The 19,652-nt window shown below is 37.2% G+C and overlaps 1 protein-coding gene across 4 annotated transcripts in view; it reads left to right on the top strand.

Moving 5' to 3' along the window:
• Positions 1 to 19,652, top strand: part of LOC132152947 (activin receptor type-2A-like) — a 61,684-nt gene that overhangs the window by 7,241 nt on the left and 34,791 nt on the right. For 2 of the 4 annotated variants that reach the window (XM_059561970.1, XM_059561969.1), the window contains exons 2-3: positions 11,089 to 11,299; positions 13,517 to 13,626. In XM_059561970.1, coding sequence (XP_059417953.1) covers positions 11,089 to 11,299; positions 13,517 to 13,626 — 321 coding nt within the window. Of the gene's footprint in view, positions 1 to 11,088; positions 11,300 to 13,516; positions 13,669 to 19,652 lie in introns of all 4 variants that reach the window. The other 2 variants (XM_059561968.1, XM_059561967.1) reach the window with 1 other exon arrangement.

The following is a 19,652-nucleotide window of genomic DNA, read 5'->3' as shown; positions in this document are numbered from 1 at the left end:
GGAATAATGTACCAATTTAATCTTTTCTGTATGTATTAGTTTGGATTAAAATTATTTCATAGCCCTAAGGCTATTACACATTCAGGTTGAATAGTTTTCAGGGGGTCAGTTCACAATTTATTTACATGCTGCAGCTGATTCGATCTGTGTATTGTGTGTGCTTTAGCAAATTTATTGTTTATGATTTGTTATCTGAGTGTCTGGAAATACTGAGGGATACTGCAAAGAATTGACGCTTCATAGCACCCATTGTAATTTTAAATGAGTATGTTTTCATGTTGACTTGTACAACCCGAATTCCGGAAAAGTTGGGACGTTTTTTAAATTTTAATAAAATGAAAACTAAAGGAATTTCAAATCACATGAGCCAATATTTTATTCACAATAGAACATAGATAACGTAGCAAATGTTTAAACTGAGAAATTTTACACTTTTATCCACTTAATTAGCTCATTTAAAATGTAATGCCTGCTACAGGTCTCAAAAAAGTTGGCACGGGGGCAACAAATGGCTAAAAAAGCAAGCAGTTTTGAAAAGATTCAGCTGGGAGAACATCTAGTGGTTAATTAAGTTAATTGATATCAGGTCTGTAACATGATTAGCTATAAAAGCTTTGTCTTAGAGAAGCAGAGTCTCTCAGAAGTAAAGATGGGCAGAGGCTCTCCAATCTGTGAAAGACTGCGTAAAAAAATTGTGGAAAACTTTAAAAACAATGTTCCTCAACGTCAAATTGCAAAGGCTTTGCAAATCTCATCATCTACAGTGCATAACATCATCAAAAGATTCAGAGAAACTGGAGAAATCTCTGTGCGTAAGGGACAAGGCCGGAGACCTTTATTGGATGCCCGTGGTCTTCGGGCTCTCAGACGACACTGCATCGCTCATCGGCATGATTGTGTCAATGACATTACTAAATGGGCCCAGGAATACTTTCAGAAACCACTGTCGGTAAACACAATCCGCCGTGCCATCAGCAGATGCCAACTAAAGCTCTATCGTGCAAAAAGGAAGCCATATGTGAACATGGTCCAGAAGCGCCGTCGTGTCCTGTGGGCCAAGGCTCATTTAAAATGGACTATTTCAAAGTGGAATAGTGTTTTATGGTCAGACGAGTCCAAATTTGACATTCTTGTTGGACATCACGGACGCCGTGTCCTCCGGGCTAAAGAGGAGGGAGACCTTCTAGCATGTTATCAGCGTTCAGTTCAAAAGCCAGCATCTCTGATGGTATGGGGGTGCATAAGTGCATACGGTATGGGCAGCTTGCATGTTTTGGAAGGCTCTGTGAATGCTGAAAGGTATATAAAGGTTTTAGAGCAACATATGCTTCCCTCCAAACAACGTCTATTTCAGGGAAGGCCTTGTTTATTTCAGCAGGACAATGCAAAACCACATACTGCAGCTATAACAACAGCATGGCTTCGTCGTAGAAGAGTCCGGGTGCTAACCTGGCCTGCCTGCAGTCCAGATCTTTCACCTATAGAGAACATTTGGCGCATCATTAAACGAAAAATACGTCAAAGACGACCACGAACTCTTCAGCAGCTGGAAATCTATAAAAGGCAAGAATGGGACCAAATTCCAACAGCAAATCTCCAGCAACTCATAGCCTCAATGCCCAGACGTCTTCAAACTGTTTTGAAAAGAAAAGGAGATGCTACACCATGGTAAACATGCCCCGTCCCAACTATTTTGAGACCTGTAGCAGAAATCAAAATTGAAATGAGCTCATTTTGTGCATAAAATTGTAAACTTTCTCAGTTTAAACATTTGCTATGTTATCTATGTTCTATTGTGAATAAAATATTGGCTCATGTGATTTGAAAGTCTTTTAGTTTTCATTTTATTAAAATTTAAAAAACGTCCCAACTTTTCCGGAATTCGGGTTGTAATTGTAGACAACCGTATGTGAAGTTTACCAGGGATTTTCCATATTTTCTGACCATGAGAAGACCCATGTGAATCACGGATTGTGACAATGTATTGTCAAAAGTTCACTCAGAATGAAAAAATTGATATTAAATTTGCCATAAAATATTGTAATGACCCAGAAGAACACATATTTGAGTCTCTGTTTATGTATTATTAGCAGTAAATTAAAAATAAAATACATTATTTAATAAAATACAATATTTAAAACTTTCTAAATGTGTGACTAGTATATAATAAAGTGACACTTGCCGGCTTTCAAATTAAAATTTCCTGATGATTTCCTTACCCCCCCATGTCATCCAAGATGTTCATGTCTTTCTTCAGTCGAAAATAATTGAACGTTTTTTTGGGGGAAAACATCCCAGAATTTTTGTCCAAATAGTTGACTACAACTGTTACCAAACTGTTGAAGGTCCAAACTGCAGTTTCAGTGCAGCTTCAAAGGGCTCTACACAATCCCAGCTGAGGGATAAGGGTCTTATCTAGCCAAACCACTGGTCATTTTCTTAAAACAATAAACATTTTTAAACTTTTTAACTACAAATCCTCGTATTGTGCATATAGTGCGGTTAGCTCTTCGTCTATGTACTCCAGTTCAGAAAGTAAGGTCATTTTCTCCACCAACTTCAAAATCATCCGACGTTGTTTTACCTTTTTTTGTAAAGGGTGTTTGACTTTTTTTGCACGTTCGCTTTGTAAATTCTGGGTCGGTGCTTCGGTCTACATCACATGTGACCTTTCCAACGTGATTACGTAATGCATAGTGCATTTGTGTTCAGAAAGCATATACAAATTTTGTTTGTTTGTTTTTTATTTATTTATATATTTTTAAGAAAATGACAGATTGTTTGGCTAGATAAGACCTTTATTTTTTGGCTGGGATCGTGTACAGCCCTTTGAAGCTGCTCTGAAACTTGACCATTTGTAAAAGATGAAGTCCATTGTATGGACAAAAATCCTGGGATGTTTTCCTCAAAAACCTTAATTTCTTAAGGCTCGGTTCACAGTAAATGCTGCTCCACATGAAATCTGCAAGTTCTGTGAGTTTGGCTCCCTTATAGCATTTATGTGAAGAGACAGCTTGTGCCAACCATCCTCCCAATCTTGTAATGTTCATAAATATATTGTTAACAAAAGAGAAGCTTTAGTTTAAAATAAAATCTCTGTGGTTTGATGTTTGCCCACACTCAATAAATAAATTAGAAATATATAGGATATTTTTATTATAATATTGATCAGATTTTCCTTCTTGTCCTTAGATGATCAAGCACCTGATTAATGTGGGCATGCCATACATCATTCATTCTTGTTGTGTTAAGAAGAAAACATAAATAATTAGGTCTCAGAACTTCTTCCTTGATGTATGACTTTAATCTTGATTAGTTTAGTTGGTGTATCTCAGTAAAGTATCTTTACCCAGATGTCAATGTTCCTGGCTGCACCATGTTTCTTTAATGCCAATCAGATGGATGTTTTCGAGCCAGTATTAAATGTCGGTTTGAACCCATGTGCTCCAGTTATAAAACAATAATCATTCACCCTGTTAAGTAAAGTCACAGCGCTAATATCCAAACAAAAGTTAAGATGGACTACAATAGAAAAAATTTACTTCAATTAAAGTTATTCTGATCCCTTTGATCCTGATGATTACAAACACATTATAATTTGATTCTTCCCATTTCTTTTATTTTGCCTAAAGTGGTAATGTTTAATTGATTTCTTGACCTTGAGTTGCTTTGAAGTGTATTTTGATCCTCACCAACTGGACTTCCATGACATAGGCAGGTTGCAGCCACTACCGCCCAAGATGCAGATGCCTCTGTGAATAATTTAAAACCACGATTGACCACTGCTGACGGAAGGGCTATTTGAAATCAAATGTGCTGCCTTTGTCCTCTAAAGGTCTGCTTTGACATGTGCCATAGTTTTCCTGTTCCTTTTCCGACAGACAGTTGAGTGGTTAAGTCATGATTGAGTAAATATATCTGTTTGTTACAGTAGATGTGTTTAAGGCCTTTAGCGCTAAAGATCTGCTTGGCCTAAATATTCTGTATATGAATGATTTTTCAAAGGAAGCAAATTAAACCGGTCATCCCTGGATTCATTTTCTGGATCTTTGATGACTAGCCTGTTGAACCTTGTTTGGAGAGTTTAGTTAAAATATGCAAGAATTCTTAAAATATTTGCCTCATTCTAACAGTGTCCGTGTTCAAACATTTCTTGCAAAGAACTGACATGAATGCCAGGAAGTGTGTTTGTAATGTTAAAGTGCAAGGTCTCACACTGCCTGAGAGGGCTTTTGTCTGAGCTTCTCAATAGGAGCACAGCCTAAGATGCTCAATTATGCAGTGAAAAGTTCTTTAAAAGACCTTTTGTTGTGGTTATTTGACAGGGTTTATTTTGAAGTTCAGCATTTATATTCTACATTGCATATTTATATATTTTATTCATGTTTTATATTTAAAGTTTAGTCCTTTAGACTGTTAAAAACTGACTTACAATGTACAGTGGACACAAGACTCTAACACTCTGTTTCCAGTAGCAGTGCAAATCCATTTTTGAATATCTCCGTCAAATGATTATTTGAATGTGGTCAGAGCAGCAAACATAAAATGAATGGAATCAGATTTCCAATTTCACATTAGTAGATAATTGAAAGCATGCAACGATTCAGTTTCCTTTAATTCTCACCATTCATATAGGAATTGGAGCAATGACATTTATACTTTATTGATGTCAGTCTTGAGGGTGGCCTGACACAGAGTGCCTCATGCCACCCTCCTCCACTGCTTGGGTCCTGTTTGCTCTTCCCATGAAACTGCATCTTAAGTAATTGGATAGCTATCTGATTGTAATTCAATTGTCCCAGACCACATCAAAACACTTGGGTGTGTTTACATAGACAATTTTATGTGTTTTAACCCAATAGAATAGCAATTATGTAACTAGCTGATTACTCAACACACTTTTTAATGCCAAATGTGATGAGGCATTTTGGTGGCCAATGCACCATGTGAGTTCCTCTAGTCACTGTGTCTTATGCTGCACACAGGTATGGTAGTTGAGCACTGATGTCTGCGTCGTTACTGAAGCGACACGTAGGCATGACTGAAAATGAACATCCAGTCTGATCACATGCAAATGATGGACAGTCAGCCCAGTGTATCGCATTTAGAAAAACAAAAAGAACTGATTTTTGATGCAGCGTACTTTTAATAGAGTATTTAATCTATAGGAAATCTGGTGTATGGTCTTCCTCTCACTCGCAGTAAGTAAATTTGTTAGAGCACAAGAAGTTTAAAAGCTAAAATGTTATGATGTAAAATAAAGAAATATTTCACATTCTGCACTTCTAGCTCACTAATCAAATAATCAAATTTGTGACATTGATCACAAGATGCTCTTTGGATCGTTCTAAAATCCATAACGGAAATTGAAATCATTAGCCTTTGGCTTGATGTGTTATTGAACAACTTATAATGTGTTGCTAATGTTATACAAACCATGTTCCAGGCTCCACCCCGCAAGTTGACAAGACTGGTACGTGGTGTTGACTAATGATTTGGAGCGTGGAATGTCTTTTAAGCCTATTAAAATACCATAAAAACAAGCAAACATTGTTAAAAACTTTTCACACCAGGGTGAAAACTGATGCATATTAGAAACATGTTTGGTATTGGTCACTGATATTACTGCAAATTCATTACAAAATAATGTGCCTGAATCCAGATGTACATTACATTTATACGTGTAGCCTGTAATTTCTCTCTCTGTCCATGTTAAGACTTTAAATGTGTCAGAGATGGAAAATTCATCCTTGAGGAACTCCAAATATGCCATTAGCAGCCAACTTCTGCGATTCAAAACCTTTAAAAAAATAATTTTGTTTCTAATGTGCAGGCAACGTGTTGGTCATCAAGTTTATTTTGTGTAGGAAACCACCATAAGTGATCCATTAACATTACGGAATATGGTCTGTTCACACACTGTGTTGGCTGTCATTCATGGGCTGTGTTCAGAGTGGTTTTAAGCTGCCTCTTCCACCCGCTTCATATATTTACACTGTCGTTTTACCTCGTATAACCCTGCTGACTCAGAGGAGATTGTGTATCCCAGCGTCTCATATTAAAAACCCAGAGCAGCTCAGCGGAGGGGCAAGAGCTGTTGTCAGGAAGATTAGTCGTAGAATATGGGTCAAAGATTTATTGAGCCATCTCCTTGTAAGTGTTGAGGGCAGTGTTGAGTAATTCCCTTTATGTTTGTCACTTGTAATTAGTTTTTAATTTATTCTAGATGTTTCCTTACATATGCTGAAGGCATTGGAGCAATTTGGGGGGCTCCATTTGTTATTTAAAATTAGTAAATGTGATTTTTTTTCTCTCTGTCGATCATTGATATGCATCTTGTGCACCACTGTTCTTCTCTACCTTGATGTGACAGTAATTCTAGCAGTTCTCCTTCTAATCCCAATAACTGTAACTTGAGTTTCTGGAACAAATCCTGTGTATTTATCCCCTCTAAAGGGTAAATAAATTAATAAAAAAAAAAAAATTCCTTCATAATTTTGCAGATATGTTTAATTATACATTGTCATATGCATATAGGCTGATTTACGTTGTTAAATGTAAAAATGACACATAACACCGTAATTGTTCAGTAACCTATCTTTTCGAATCGGACACATTTACCAACTTTCAGTTGTAGGAAAAATCAGTTCAATTTAGTTGGCAAATCTGTCATCCAAGCTTTTCCAGTAAAAGAAGTGAGTTTTCTGTGATTGTCCAGGATTCAGGATTGTGATCAGTTTAGTCTAATTCATGTAAAAGAACTACACAATTAATTTGCATGAATTTACTTATGTACACTACCATTGTCGCATGACCCTTCAGAAATCATTCCAGTATGCTGATTCTGTGTTCAAGACTATTATTACTTATTATTAACAATGTTGAAAACAGTTGTGCTGCCCAATATTGATAACAATATACATAATTACATAACATTATACTTCCATAAACTACATACATCAGTACACAACTACATTTTGTACTAGTTTTGTAATATTATAAATGTTTAAGCTACTGTCACTTGATCAATTTAATACATTCTTGCTGAATAATAGTATTAGGCCCAATCCCAATTCTACCCCTTAGCCCGACCCCTTTCCCCACCCCTCCGTTTTGCACGTTCACGTGAATGGGTAGGGGTGTCTCGATTCTCTTTTGGTTGGAGGGGTGGGGTAAGGGGAAGGGCCAGATAGCCCTTCAAACGTAGATTTTTCGGGACCACACTTCAAACGAAGGGGTATGAATTATCTCGGAAACATGGCTGCTACAGCGAACAAAAAGACACATAAATGTAAGCTTTTTTGGCATAAATAAAGATTTTAACGAAAAGTAATCATTTGTTTTATGTTACATTCAATTGTGAGTTCATATTAATGGTCATGTTACTCAAAGACATATTAGCAAAAAATCGCTAATATTTGCCAACGTCATATCATTACAGACTGCATGATAGTGCCACAGCATATGTCTGATCAGGGCGATAACTGCCGTAAACATTGATGGGGGCTAATCCCCCCAATAATTAGAAATCGCTAAACCCTTTTCTCAAATATTGCCTATTCGAGAGAGAAAGAGAGAGAGAAAGAGAAATGGAAGTTGCGTGTATTCACGTCTGTGCATTTATCTTTTTAGAGTGAGTTTACTTAAAAACAGCGATTGTATCCTCTCGTCGCTGGAAAATATAATGTAGCGATTCAGTATTTAAACTGTATTTAATAAAAGTCGTGGGGCAGCGTTGACCAGTTTATTTCCCCTGGATGTGTGAGCTGCACGATTTCTGATATGTGTGTGTGTGTGTGTGTGTGTGTGTGTGTGTCAATAAGTAGCTCATTAATACAGAACGATAATTAAAGGCTCTAATGCACACCAGCACACCAGTATATGTGTGTATTGAAAGAGCTAGACGACGTATGATGCCGTGTGACTTCATGTTAGTGGTGACCCAATCCTTAGGGGAATATTTTCTCCCTTACCCCTTGACACTCTGTTTCAAGGGACAAGGGGAAGGGGTAGGCAGAGGGGTAGGGGAAGGGGTATAAAATAGAATTGGGTTTGGGCCTTAATTTATTTCAGAAAGTTAAACTTTACCCCTAGCTTTTTAAAAGTTTGTGTGTTGATGTAATATTCAGTTTGTCATTTTCACTGCTACTCCTAAATAGTGATGCCAGAAACACTGGTTGGCACTATGTGCTCAAGTATTCATGCATGTGTTTGGTGTTAATGAACCATTCCTGTGTTGCCATCGGGGTAATAAAAACACAAATGTGCCATTACATTTTTGGACTGAAGATGCCTTATATGGTTGTGGAATGCACACACCTAATTTTCTTTTTTCTTTTTTTTTTTTCAAAGAAGTGGCTTAAGTATTTTTGGATAATACTAAAGCACTATTTGTGGTGTTTGAAGAATGTTCCTGTAATCACTTTATTGCTATGTACAGACATTGTTTTCTGTTCAAGCATGAAATTTAGCACAGTGCCGCCACTAAACCTGTGCAGCCAGTCCTCAAATACTTGGCCCAAAGCATAAACTGTTCCTTGTGCCGCAATATATGAACATCAGCTCAAGCATTGCCAAATGTCTGGATCACCAAGGTTCCCATAGATTGCAGATTGCCGCCAAAGTAGTGTTTCCAATCGTTGACTTTTTGTTCTATACTGTTACATGACAACATATGTCTTGCTGTCTTAATTATTTAGATTTTTAGCAGACATTAGCTTCTTGTCGATCCACTTTTTTACAATAACAATGTTTGCACTATACGGGTTTGCCATATCATACTGTCCACGATAATACTTGTATAAATTTTTACATGATTAAAAAAAAAAGTGTCATATTGCAATATCAATGATCTAGTGATGCAATGACATATGGCACATTTACGTTCCCTAGCATGCACAACAACAACACCACAAACCCAATAGGTGTGTTCAATTTGAAGCAGTGCTGTGCAAACTGATCAGTGTATGACATCACAGTATCGCAAGAGCGTTTCTAGAGCATATTCCAGCGCGCACTCTTACCATCAAAAATAGGTGACTCACCTATCTTGAGGGAAGCGACACGGAGAGCCATGGGTGTAAACACAAGCATTGACTCGAGTGGCCGAGTCGGAACCATAATGCGCTGCAGACTCGTGCAGTGTAAATAAGGGGTAACAAGGTATTTTGGCATCATACACTGAGAAAGATTTACACTTTGAATTTGGTAGTCTGTCATCGATGATAGTAGCTCATTGGAAAATGATGAAAAATTCATTAGACGTGCACACACCTGCAACGTAATATGTTCCATATTTTTTAATATATATTCATAAATATCGTTATCACAAATATTCTTGAAATATCGTGATATAATTTTGAGGCTATATCGCCCACCCCTAGTTTGCTTTGTAGAAACATGGAAAAATTTCCACCTTTGTCTGTAAGAACAGCAGACAGACTTACTGAAAAGGCTAATTCATTTTCTAATGGTAGGAGGGGCTTCTGGGCCAGCAGAATAGAGCAGTTTCCCCAGCTGTACTCAAAACAGCTGCTCTCATGAATGCTACTTTATCAGGCATTATAGGTAAGATGAAATGAAAATATAAGACTGAAGACTTAAAGGACCTGCGGAAGCTCTGTATTTAAGATTGGTGATACATTTTTGTAGCACAACTAGAAAATACAGTAGTCCTGGGATGTGGGGCTAGTGGTTCTGCAAGCCCTGTGGTATCTTTCAACAGGACTAGCAAGTGAGGTAAAAATCTAATTCCGCTATTTAAATATGGTGTTTGTTTTATTCATGAAATCCTCTAAGATTTTTTGTCTTGTCTTTTAAGTGATGGTGATGACACTGTGTGTGTTTTGGATAATTTCCCAGCACTCACATCACTTTAATGCCATATCTGAGTTGCGGTTGTTTTAGGAAGAAGTTGTGAAACCGCCTTCCACCACATCCTGTTTTAGAGCAGCCCTTCTGTTTTAATCTTGCTCACTACTTTGCATTTGTTGTTTTGGTTAACCACAACACTTGCTAGTGTGTTTTTTTTTCTTTCTTGTTTTTTAACCATATGGTTACCAATGAATTAGCTTCTGCAAATGATATGAAGTCCCATCTGTAGATTTAAATTTTGGGTTATATTGAACCAACTTAGTTTCAGTTATAAACTTCCATTGTCTATCATCTTCGACTGCTATTCAGCTGCCAGTCTATAACTGATGGTTGTGGTTTTTGCTTTATATTTTGGGTTGAGTGTAAAGTCAACTGAGTGATCATTTAAGCAGGGGCCGGATTCATGAAACATTCTTAAGAAGAAACTGATGTTTTCTTATTTTTTAGAAGAAAGTAGATAATATTTTGTATTCCCAAAAATTAATCTTAAGAATATTCTTATTTTTTCCTTAAGATTGTTCTTAAGACAAAACCTAAGAAGAATTCAAATTCTTGAAAAGAATCTTCTTAAAAATCATCGTAAATAACAGCCCCAGCCTTGTCTTAAATCCCAAACAGTAAGACTTATTAAATGAATTTATTGGGTTATTTCAAATTACTTGTTATATTTAAGCATTACAACAACAACTACATGTAATACAAGGGATGTGCACAAGTTTTCTGAAGTGACAGCAATGACTGTTAATGTAAACATGATCGGTCATGATTAGCCTATGTGTGATGCTACTTTTTGTACTTCTATTAGAGGACAAAAACACAGCACAATAATCAATGAAAAATATTGCTGCAGCTTGACACAGGCTATTTTAAAAGTAACTGTTCAAAAACACGCCACATTAAAAACATGAAGCTGAGCACCGGTCACAGTCGTGACGAAAATGTGTGTAAAATAGTGTGCGTGCTTATTATGATTGTTAGGGTAATCTGCAGGAAGCGCAAAAAGACAGTACTGCGAGTTATTTTAAGAAAACAATTAAGATGTTCTTCAGAATATGTTTGAGAACTTAAGAATTGTTCAAGAATTGCACTTAAGAACATTCTTGCAAACTTTGTGGAAATTATCTTGGAAGATTTTCGTGAATCCGGCCCCAGGTTTCCACTCTAACTGCAGGCAGTCCATGTCTTAACCAGACTCCCCTGTGGTTTCTTTTCCAGGTGCCATTCTCGGCCGATCAGAAACAAAAGAGTGTGTGTTCTACAACTACAACCCCAGCTTGGAGAACCGAGGAAACCGCAGCGGTATTGAGTCTTGCGTAGGAGAAAAGGACAAGAGGCTTCATTGCTTCGCAACTTGGCGAAATGTGTCTGGATCGGTTGAAATAGTAAAGCAAGGCTGCTGGCTTGATGATATCAGCTGCTATGACAGGTAATCTCTTGTGTTTATATGCCTTTTTGACATTACCAAGGAACCAGTTAGGTAAATAATGTTAGCCTGAATGCACTATAAGATGCTTTGGAGTGTCTGCTAAATGCATACATTTAATTTATTTGAAATAAATTTTAATTTAATTTAACCAAGATGGTCTGACACAAATAAATGGGGAGGAAAAAAGACCCAATCTTTTTTTTTTTTTTTCTTTCGTCATAATGTGGTCCATTGATGAATAACTGCACTGAATTTAATTTGATAATTTTGAGTCTGATTTAACTGAAAGAGACAATGACTTGCGCTTCAGTGATTCATGTGTTTATTCAGTGCTTGCTCTGATGATTCAAACTGATAACGCAGCAGTTTATGAGGCTTTTGACTGATGGTCTCTGCCGCCGTTAATCAGCATCATTGTGAGTGTTAGGTTCAGTGCTAACCATAGTCATATGTCACAGATTTCCTTCTGAATAATGATTGTTTTGATTTCACTTATAGAGGCTGTGGATGAACCCTTCAGTGGCACCCATACGTTCAGCATTTATTTTTGATTGTATCATTGTTCCTAAAGCTGTAACTGTAGTGAAGAGGTTCTTGCTGATGACGTGCAGTTTTTCTCTTGTTTTTCATTAACATTTGTTCAATGATTGTCAAATTGGATGAACGTATTAATTAAAGGGATAAAAATATTGCAGCGTTAGATACACTACCATTCACAGTTTGGATTTGATAATATTTTGTTTTAATACATTTATTATATAGAAAATATGCATTTCATTGATCCAAAGTCACAGTAAAGACATTTATAATTTTACAAATGATTTCTGTTTCAAAAATGCTGTTCTTTTAAACTTTGTTCATCAAAGAATCCGAAAAAAAAAACTGTTTTTAACCTTAATAAGAAGATTTTTTTGAGCAGCAAATCAGCATATTAGAATAATTTCTGAAGGATCATGTCACACTGAAGACTAGTGTAATGTTCAGCTTTGCCATTACACGAATAAATAACATTTTTAAACCAGTTACATCAAATGATAATATTATTTCATAACATTTCTGTTTTACTATATTTTTTATCAATTAAATTCATGAGACTTCTTCCAAAATTATCATTATTACTTTTTATATATTTTCAACGGTAGTGTAGAATTTGTGTTTATTTATTTATTTAAGCATTGTTTAACTTAAACTTTAACGTAACCTAAAATGGTCTATATATCCCATGGTCATTGCAGAGACATTTAACCAAATACTTCCTTTTCAAGATTTCACAGTATTTCGGATAAAGTCTTGTGTAAACATGTTTCCATGTGGAGGTTTGGTTGTGAACTTTGTAACCTCCATCCATAATAGCAGAGATATTAAAAACAGTCTTATCAGCACTTCTGCCCCTATGCAACAGGTAGCACTGCTGCCAGATCAGGAAGTATTTGTCCTCAACAGAGGTTTTTTGATAGCGTGCAAAGGCAGCAGCACTTCTGTTCTAACATGCTGCTGAACACGTTTACCTCCTTCTTTGGAAGGATTTATGTTTTTTTTTTCATGCACATTGCACTGCCATGTCAAGTTCTTTGCTAGCTAAGCAAGTATTGCAAAGGAATGGACTCACTTTTCTGACAATGTAATTTCTGACTGAAAAGCTCCTGTGGCTCAAAACAAAAATGTAAAGCCTGAATGCACTGTAAGTCGCTTTGGATTAAAGCATCTGCTAAATGCATAAATGTAAATGCCTGTGGAATTTCATCCATTCCCCTCTTATTTGTTCATTTGCACCTGTATGTGTGTATCTTAAGGATTATTGGTGTGCTGCTAAGCTTTGTTTATCTTCTATAAGCCAACCTGAGAGCTCTGCTTTGATGTGGGCTGCCAGATTTTAGAATGTATTTCTTTGGCACAGGTATTTTCCGCCCATGTGAATTTATCCGTTTGTTTGCTCTCTAACCCGAGCAAAATCCAAATAAACCTTGCAGCATGCTTGTCTTAACGATCTCCAAATGTTATGGCATCTTTATTTTAATGCCAAAATTATTTTTATGATTTATAAAAAAAATAGGGCTGCTGTCTTTTTTCAACTTTTTTTTTTTTTTTAATGACATAACATATTTAATTAATTGATTGAATTGCGTGTAATCAATATGTACTGTTGTGCACTTTCATGTTTCACAAAAAAGAACAACAGTTGTGGGCTGACAGCTCTGCTTGTTCTTTATCTTACAGCACTGAGTGTGTTGAGAAAAAGGAGGACCCGGATGTGTTCTTCTGCTGCTGTGAGGGCAACATGTGCAACGAGAAATTCTTCTACAACCCTGAAATGCCGCCAGTTCAGAGTAAGGCTCCCTTCAGCGACACAAACAGCAAAGTCTTTAAGGGTATTGGAAGTTCTTCAGCTATACCCCTTCCTCTGATGTAATCGTGCTGCCGTTTGATTCTGTCAGTGTAAAACCTTCCTTTTTGTCTTTGTCTCCTCATAACCTCATATTAATTACCTCCAGTAACCTCTCAGGCATTTTCATGACTGTTCATGTGAAAAATCTTAACAAGCTCACTGCTTTTTCATCTCGATTTTAGTGTTTTTTTTCCATGTGTTTCATGGCCTGAATTATTTGTGTAGCGACCCTTTTTTGTGCCGCAGTTCAACTGTACAGTACATGTAGAGTCTTTACATCAGTGTTGTGCTATGTGTTATCTACGTACATAAATCTTTAATGAAAGACTTGAATTAAAACAAACACATTAGGAGAACCACTAAAAACGTATGCACTTTCTCTGTTACCATGTTTTATGATGTGTCACATCATTTATGTATTTAACAGAACATCAAAACATCAGTGTTATGAGGTTTATATTAAATGCCCTTGAGGTGCTGTTGGAAACTTTTATTGCAACTGAAGTTGGTTCTGCATGTTTTTTTTGGTCTGTTTTCAGTATCTTTCTAAGAAATTCATACTGATGAGGTTCGTTTTCTGTGAGCTTTTTGAGTTTGATAGTAACTCATGGATGTGCAGTTTAGCTTTTGAATAGATTATACAGTTCAAATGAATTCATTGTTCCTTCCTTTTATAGTTTTGCCTTGAATTTAACATTTGATTTCAGAAATATCAGATTATCAATTTGCATTTAAGACTTTATAAACTGGGTTTTATTTATTCATTTTGCTCAGATAATTGTATATTTCTTTGATCAAAACATTTGCTTTGATGTGCTTATCTTGACCAAGCAGCCAATTCACCACAGATAAAAGCTCACTTAATTACTGTATACATAGGCTCTTATTCATATCTGTATTTCTCGTGACCACTGCATAGCTCAGTGGCTGCAGATTAATCTGCTTTTGAATGAAGAGCTTGTTTTCTGTCTCGTATGTTATCTTATTAATGCAGCTCATCAGGCTTTTTCATGTTTCATAACCTTTGCTTTACTTCAGTGCGGTTGAAGTTATTTTCAGAGAGGCAGGTTTGTCTGTAAAATTGAAATCGATTCCTGTGATGTTGCTGCAACCAGAGGCTTTTGTAAATTTGGGTGTTATTTAATATCAGAAATGCAACAAAAAACAAAACCAAAAAAACTAAGCATGAACATTTTATTTCGTTAAAGATGAACATTACTTATCTGGCATAAGCATTTTTGAAAATAATCGAGTAGCTGAAAAAGTCATCATAAAGTTCACTAGGGGTTTTAGATGCAGAAATGTATCCGTTCTCCTTTTTATTATTATTCTTACCTTTTAAGTGTACTATACATTCACAACAGTTTTATTCCAAAAATGGAACATTTCTATGTTACAAAAAGTAGGCTGACAACTTACTGTTTAGCATAGTTAAACCAAAGTGTAAGGCTGAAACAGTTATGTGTAAATGTGAGTGATTTAATAAATAGCAATACTTCAGTTTTACATGTCAGGGCTCCAAACTAAAAAATCGCGTAAGAAGCCATTGGCTCCTATAAGAAAAAACTTAGGCACCAAATAATTTTTTTTAGGTGCCAGGTAATAAACATGTTTTGTTTATTTTGTTATTGTTATTATTATTATTATTATTAAAAAAAAAATTTTTTTTAAATTTGAACATTTCAGTCATACTGCAATGTGTTTATTTCTTATCTTTTCTTGACATTATCAGCATTTTAATCCATCTTGTAGATGACCTGCGAACTAAGGTTCACTTAAAGTGGGAACTAAATGTTTTTCCAACTTGAAATGTACAGTTACAAAGAATTGTTGATTAACTGTACCAATATCATGGACCATAAGCATCAGTTGGCCACTGGGTGTAGTTTGGGTTCCTCCTCAATGCATCCTGGAAATGTTGTCATATACTCTTTAAAATAAAAGATGTTTCACGATGCCATAGAAGAACCTTTTTTGTCAAAATGGTTTCATAAAGAGCCTTTAACATCTGAAGAACCTTTACGTTTCACAAAAGGACACTGAATAGTTATTATGAGGTAAATGTAGCCTATTATTACGTTGCAATAAGTAAGTTGTACTGTAGGCTCTCTTATAAAATAGCCTACTTTTTGATGTTAATTCATGTTCATTATGTACTATAGTAGTAAAGAGAAAGATTAAATGGGTTACATGCTGCTTGAACTGAGGCGATTCGGTGCCTGCCGCATTAAAGAGCGCCAAAACTGTAATTATTGTTTGTATTTCGTTGAATTTTGAATAATTTTAAAGCTGATGCATTGTTTATTAAAAAGTACAAAGGACAAAGCTTTTTGCGATTACTGGACAGCAACTGCAATTCAAATAAAGAAGTTCAAGCATTAACAGAACACAGCATAGACCTAAGATCTTGATTAGAAGAAGCCATATTAGTAATGATTATAAATGAGAATTGTTAACGATATTGCCAATATCCACACAGCTGACAGCTTTACCTGTTGTAGTTTGTTGCACGAAATAGATGCTGCTTTAACTCGATTTTATTTCACACGTCTCTGTAATTTCTCTCTTTCTCGCGCTGCACAACTGTTCTGCGTTTATCAGGTGTGCATGAGCTCTGCTGTGCGGTAGTCATGAGGACTGTTTGAAACTCTTTTTTTTCCACAAACTTTAATACTTCTTTGATACGTGAACATAGCAAAGTAATGCAATCACAAAACAATCAGGAAAAAAGGCATTACATGCAAATTTTTAAGTTATAACATGTAAATACATGGGCCTAGTCACCAGTGGCGAACTCAACAAAAACTTCACTCGCAATTTAAGATTTTTGGTAGCAAATGCAACCATATTAGTCGCAGTTTGGTGCCCTGTATGCGTTTTTGTTCTGAAATGTCTAAGCTTAACATTACAGATTTTGAACCCATGTAGATCTTCATCCACTGCATTAGATCATCAAAATGCATAAACCATATATTAACATGGCTTCTGAACAACCATCTATATTGAGCAATTCTGTAATTTTGCAACTCCAAGCTGTTTGGCTTTCATCCATCCATCCATCCTAAAATGACACATTTTGAAGATTGTGAAGCATATTATATATATATATATACAGTACAGACCAAAAGTTTGCCTTGCCTTGTCTAAAAAAAATATGTATTCCTGTGATGCAAAGCTGAATTTTCAGCATCATTACTCCAGCCTTCAGTGTCACATGTAACATCCAGTCTATCACATGATCATTTAGAAATCATTCTAATATTCTGATTTATTATGAGTGTTGGAAACAGTTCTGCTGTCTAATATATTTGATGAATAAAAGGTTAAAAAGAACTGCATTTATTCAAAAAAAAAAAAATTCTAATAATATATTTTCTTTACTATCACTTTTTATCAATTTAACACATCCTTGCTGAATAAAAGTATTGATTGTATTTAAAAAGAAGAAAGAAAAAAAATTACTGACCCCAAATTACTGACCAGTAGTGTATATTGTTATTACAAAATATTTATATTTTAAAAACATAGCTTCTTTTTTTTCTTTTCTTTTTATTCATCAAAGTATCCTAAAAAAGTATCACATGTTCTGAAAAAATATTAAGCAGCAGAACTGTTTCCAACTTTGATAATGAATCATCATATTAGAATAATTTCTAAAGGATCATGTGATAATGATCCTAAAATTCAGCTTTGCATCACAGAAATAAATGATAATTTAAAGTATAATAAATTTAAGAACAATTATTTTAAATTGTAATAATATATCATAATATTACATTTTTTTTCTGTATTTTTGATCAAATAAATGCAGGCTTGATGAGCCGAAGAAACTTCTTTCAAAAACATTAAAAATAGTAATGTTTCCAAACTTTTGGTCTATACTGTGTGTGTATATATATATATATATATAAAGACATCAGTTTGCTTTGCTGTCTTTAGGCTTTCATCAGCGTAACATGCTCTCGCAGCCCCAGAGATGACCATGTCTTTTAGATTACCAAGGCTGAGCTGGTCGCTTTATCCCTTCTGAGTAAACACTGACATCAACATCCTCTTAACTAAATGAGGGATGGAGGCATGTCAGCGTATACATACCCAGCGGTTCTAATCTACTGGCCCAGTGCTCTCAGCTACCTGCAGGGGGTCAGTTGGTCGTTTCAGCAGCCGTGATTTATTATCTGCCCGTGGTCTCTTGAAAAGATGGACTGATTTAGTTGTGTTAGCAGTACTGGTTGAGCCCCGGCTGATGAGTTTAGTAGTGTGCAGTACTGGTTGAACTCCGGCTGATGAGTTTAGTCGTGTGCAGTACTGGTTGAGCTCCGGCTGATGAGTTTAGTCGTGTGCAGTACTGGTTGAGCTCCGGCTGATGAGTTTAGTCGTGTGCAGTACTGGTTGAGCTCCGGCTGATGAGTTTAGTCGTGTGCAGTACTGGTTGAGCTCCGGCTGATGAGTTTAGTCGTGTGCAGTACTGGTTGAGCTCCGGCTGATGAGTTTAGTCGTGTGCAGTACTGGTTGAGCTCCGGCTGATGAGTTTAGTCGTGTGCAGTACTGGTTGAGCTCCGGCTGATGAGTTTAGTCGTGTGCAGTACTGGTTGAGCTCCGGCTGATGAGTTTAGTCGTGTGCAGTACTGGTTGAGCTCCGGCTGATGAGTTTAGTCGTGTGCAGTACTGGTTGAGCTCCGGCTGATGAGTTTAGTCGTGTGCAGTACTGGTTGAGCTCCGGCTGATGAGTTTAGTCGTGTGCAGTACTGGTTGAGCTCCGGCTGATGAGTTTAGTCGTGTGCAGTACTGGTTGAGCTCCGGCTGATGAGTTTAGTCGTGTGCAGTACTGGTTGAGCTCCGGCTGATGAGTTTAGTCGTGTGCAGTACTGGTTGAGCTCCGGCTGATGAGTTTAGTCGTGTGCAGTACTGGTTGAGCACCGGCTGATGAGTTTAGTCGTGTGCAGTACTGGTTGAGCTCCGGCTGATGAGTTTAGTCGTGTGCAGTACTGGTTGAGCTCCGGCTGATGAGTTTAGTCGTGTGCAGTACTGGTTGAGCTCCGGCTGATGAGTTTAGTCGTGTGCAGTACTGGTTGAGCTCCGGCTGATGAGTTTAGTCGTGTGCAGTACTGGTTGAGCTCCGGCTGATGAGTTTAGTCGTGTGCAGTACTGGTTGAGCTCCGGCTGATGAGTTTAGTCGTGTGCAGTACTGGTTGAGCTCCGGCTGATGAGTTTAGTCGTGTGCAGTACTGGTTGAGCTCCGGCTGATGAGTTTAGTCGTGTGCAGTACTGGTTGAGCTCCGGCTGATGAGTTTAGTCGTGTGCAGTACTGGTTGAGCTCCGGCTGATGAGTTTAGTCGTGTGCAGTACTGGTTGAGCTCCGGCTGATGAGTTTAGTCGTGTGCAGTACTGGTTGAGCTCCGGCTGATGAGTTTAGTCGTGTGCAGTACTGGTTGAGCTCCGGCTGATGAGTTTAGTCGTGTGCAGTACTGGTTGAGCTCCGGCTGATGAGTTTAGTCGTGTGCAGTACTGGTTGAGCTCCGGCTGATGAGTTTAGTCGTGTGCAGTACTGGTTGAGCTCCGGCTGATGAGTTTAGTCGTGTGCAGTACTGGTTGAGCTCCGGCTGATGAGTTTAGTCGTGTGCAGTACTGGTTGAGCTCCGGCTGATGAGTTTAGTCGTGTGCAGTACTGGTTGAGCTCCGGCTGATGAGTTTAGTCGTGTGCAGTACTGGTTGAGCTCCGGCTGATGAGTTTAGTCGTGTGCAGTACTGGTTGAGCTCCGGCTGATGAGTTTAGTCGTGTGCAGTACTGGTTGAGCTCCGGCTGATGAGTTTAGTCGTGTGCAGTACTGGTTGAGCTCCGGCTGATGAGTTTAGTCGTGTGCAGTACAGGTTGAGCTCCGGCTGATGAGTTTAGTCGTGTGCAGTACAGGTTGAGCTCCGGCTGATGAGTTTAGTCGTGTGCAGTACTGGTTGAGCTCCGGCTGA

The sequence above is a fragment of the Carassius carassius genome, chromosome 11 (genome assembly GCF_963082965.1).
Source record: "Carassius carassius chromosome 11, fCarCar2.1, whole genome shotgun sequence".
In the NCBI taxonomy this organism is placed as follows: domain Eukaryota; kingdom Metazoa; phylum Chordata; class Actinopteri; order Cypriniformes; family Cyprinidae; genus Carassius; species Carassius carassius.
The sequence above is the reverse complement of the archived record's forward strand: the minus strand, read 5'-3'. Positions and strand labels throughout refer to the sequence as shown.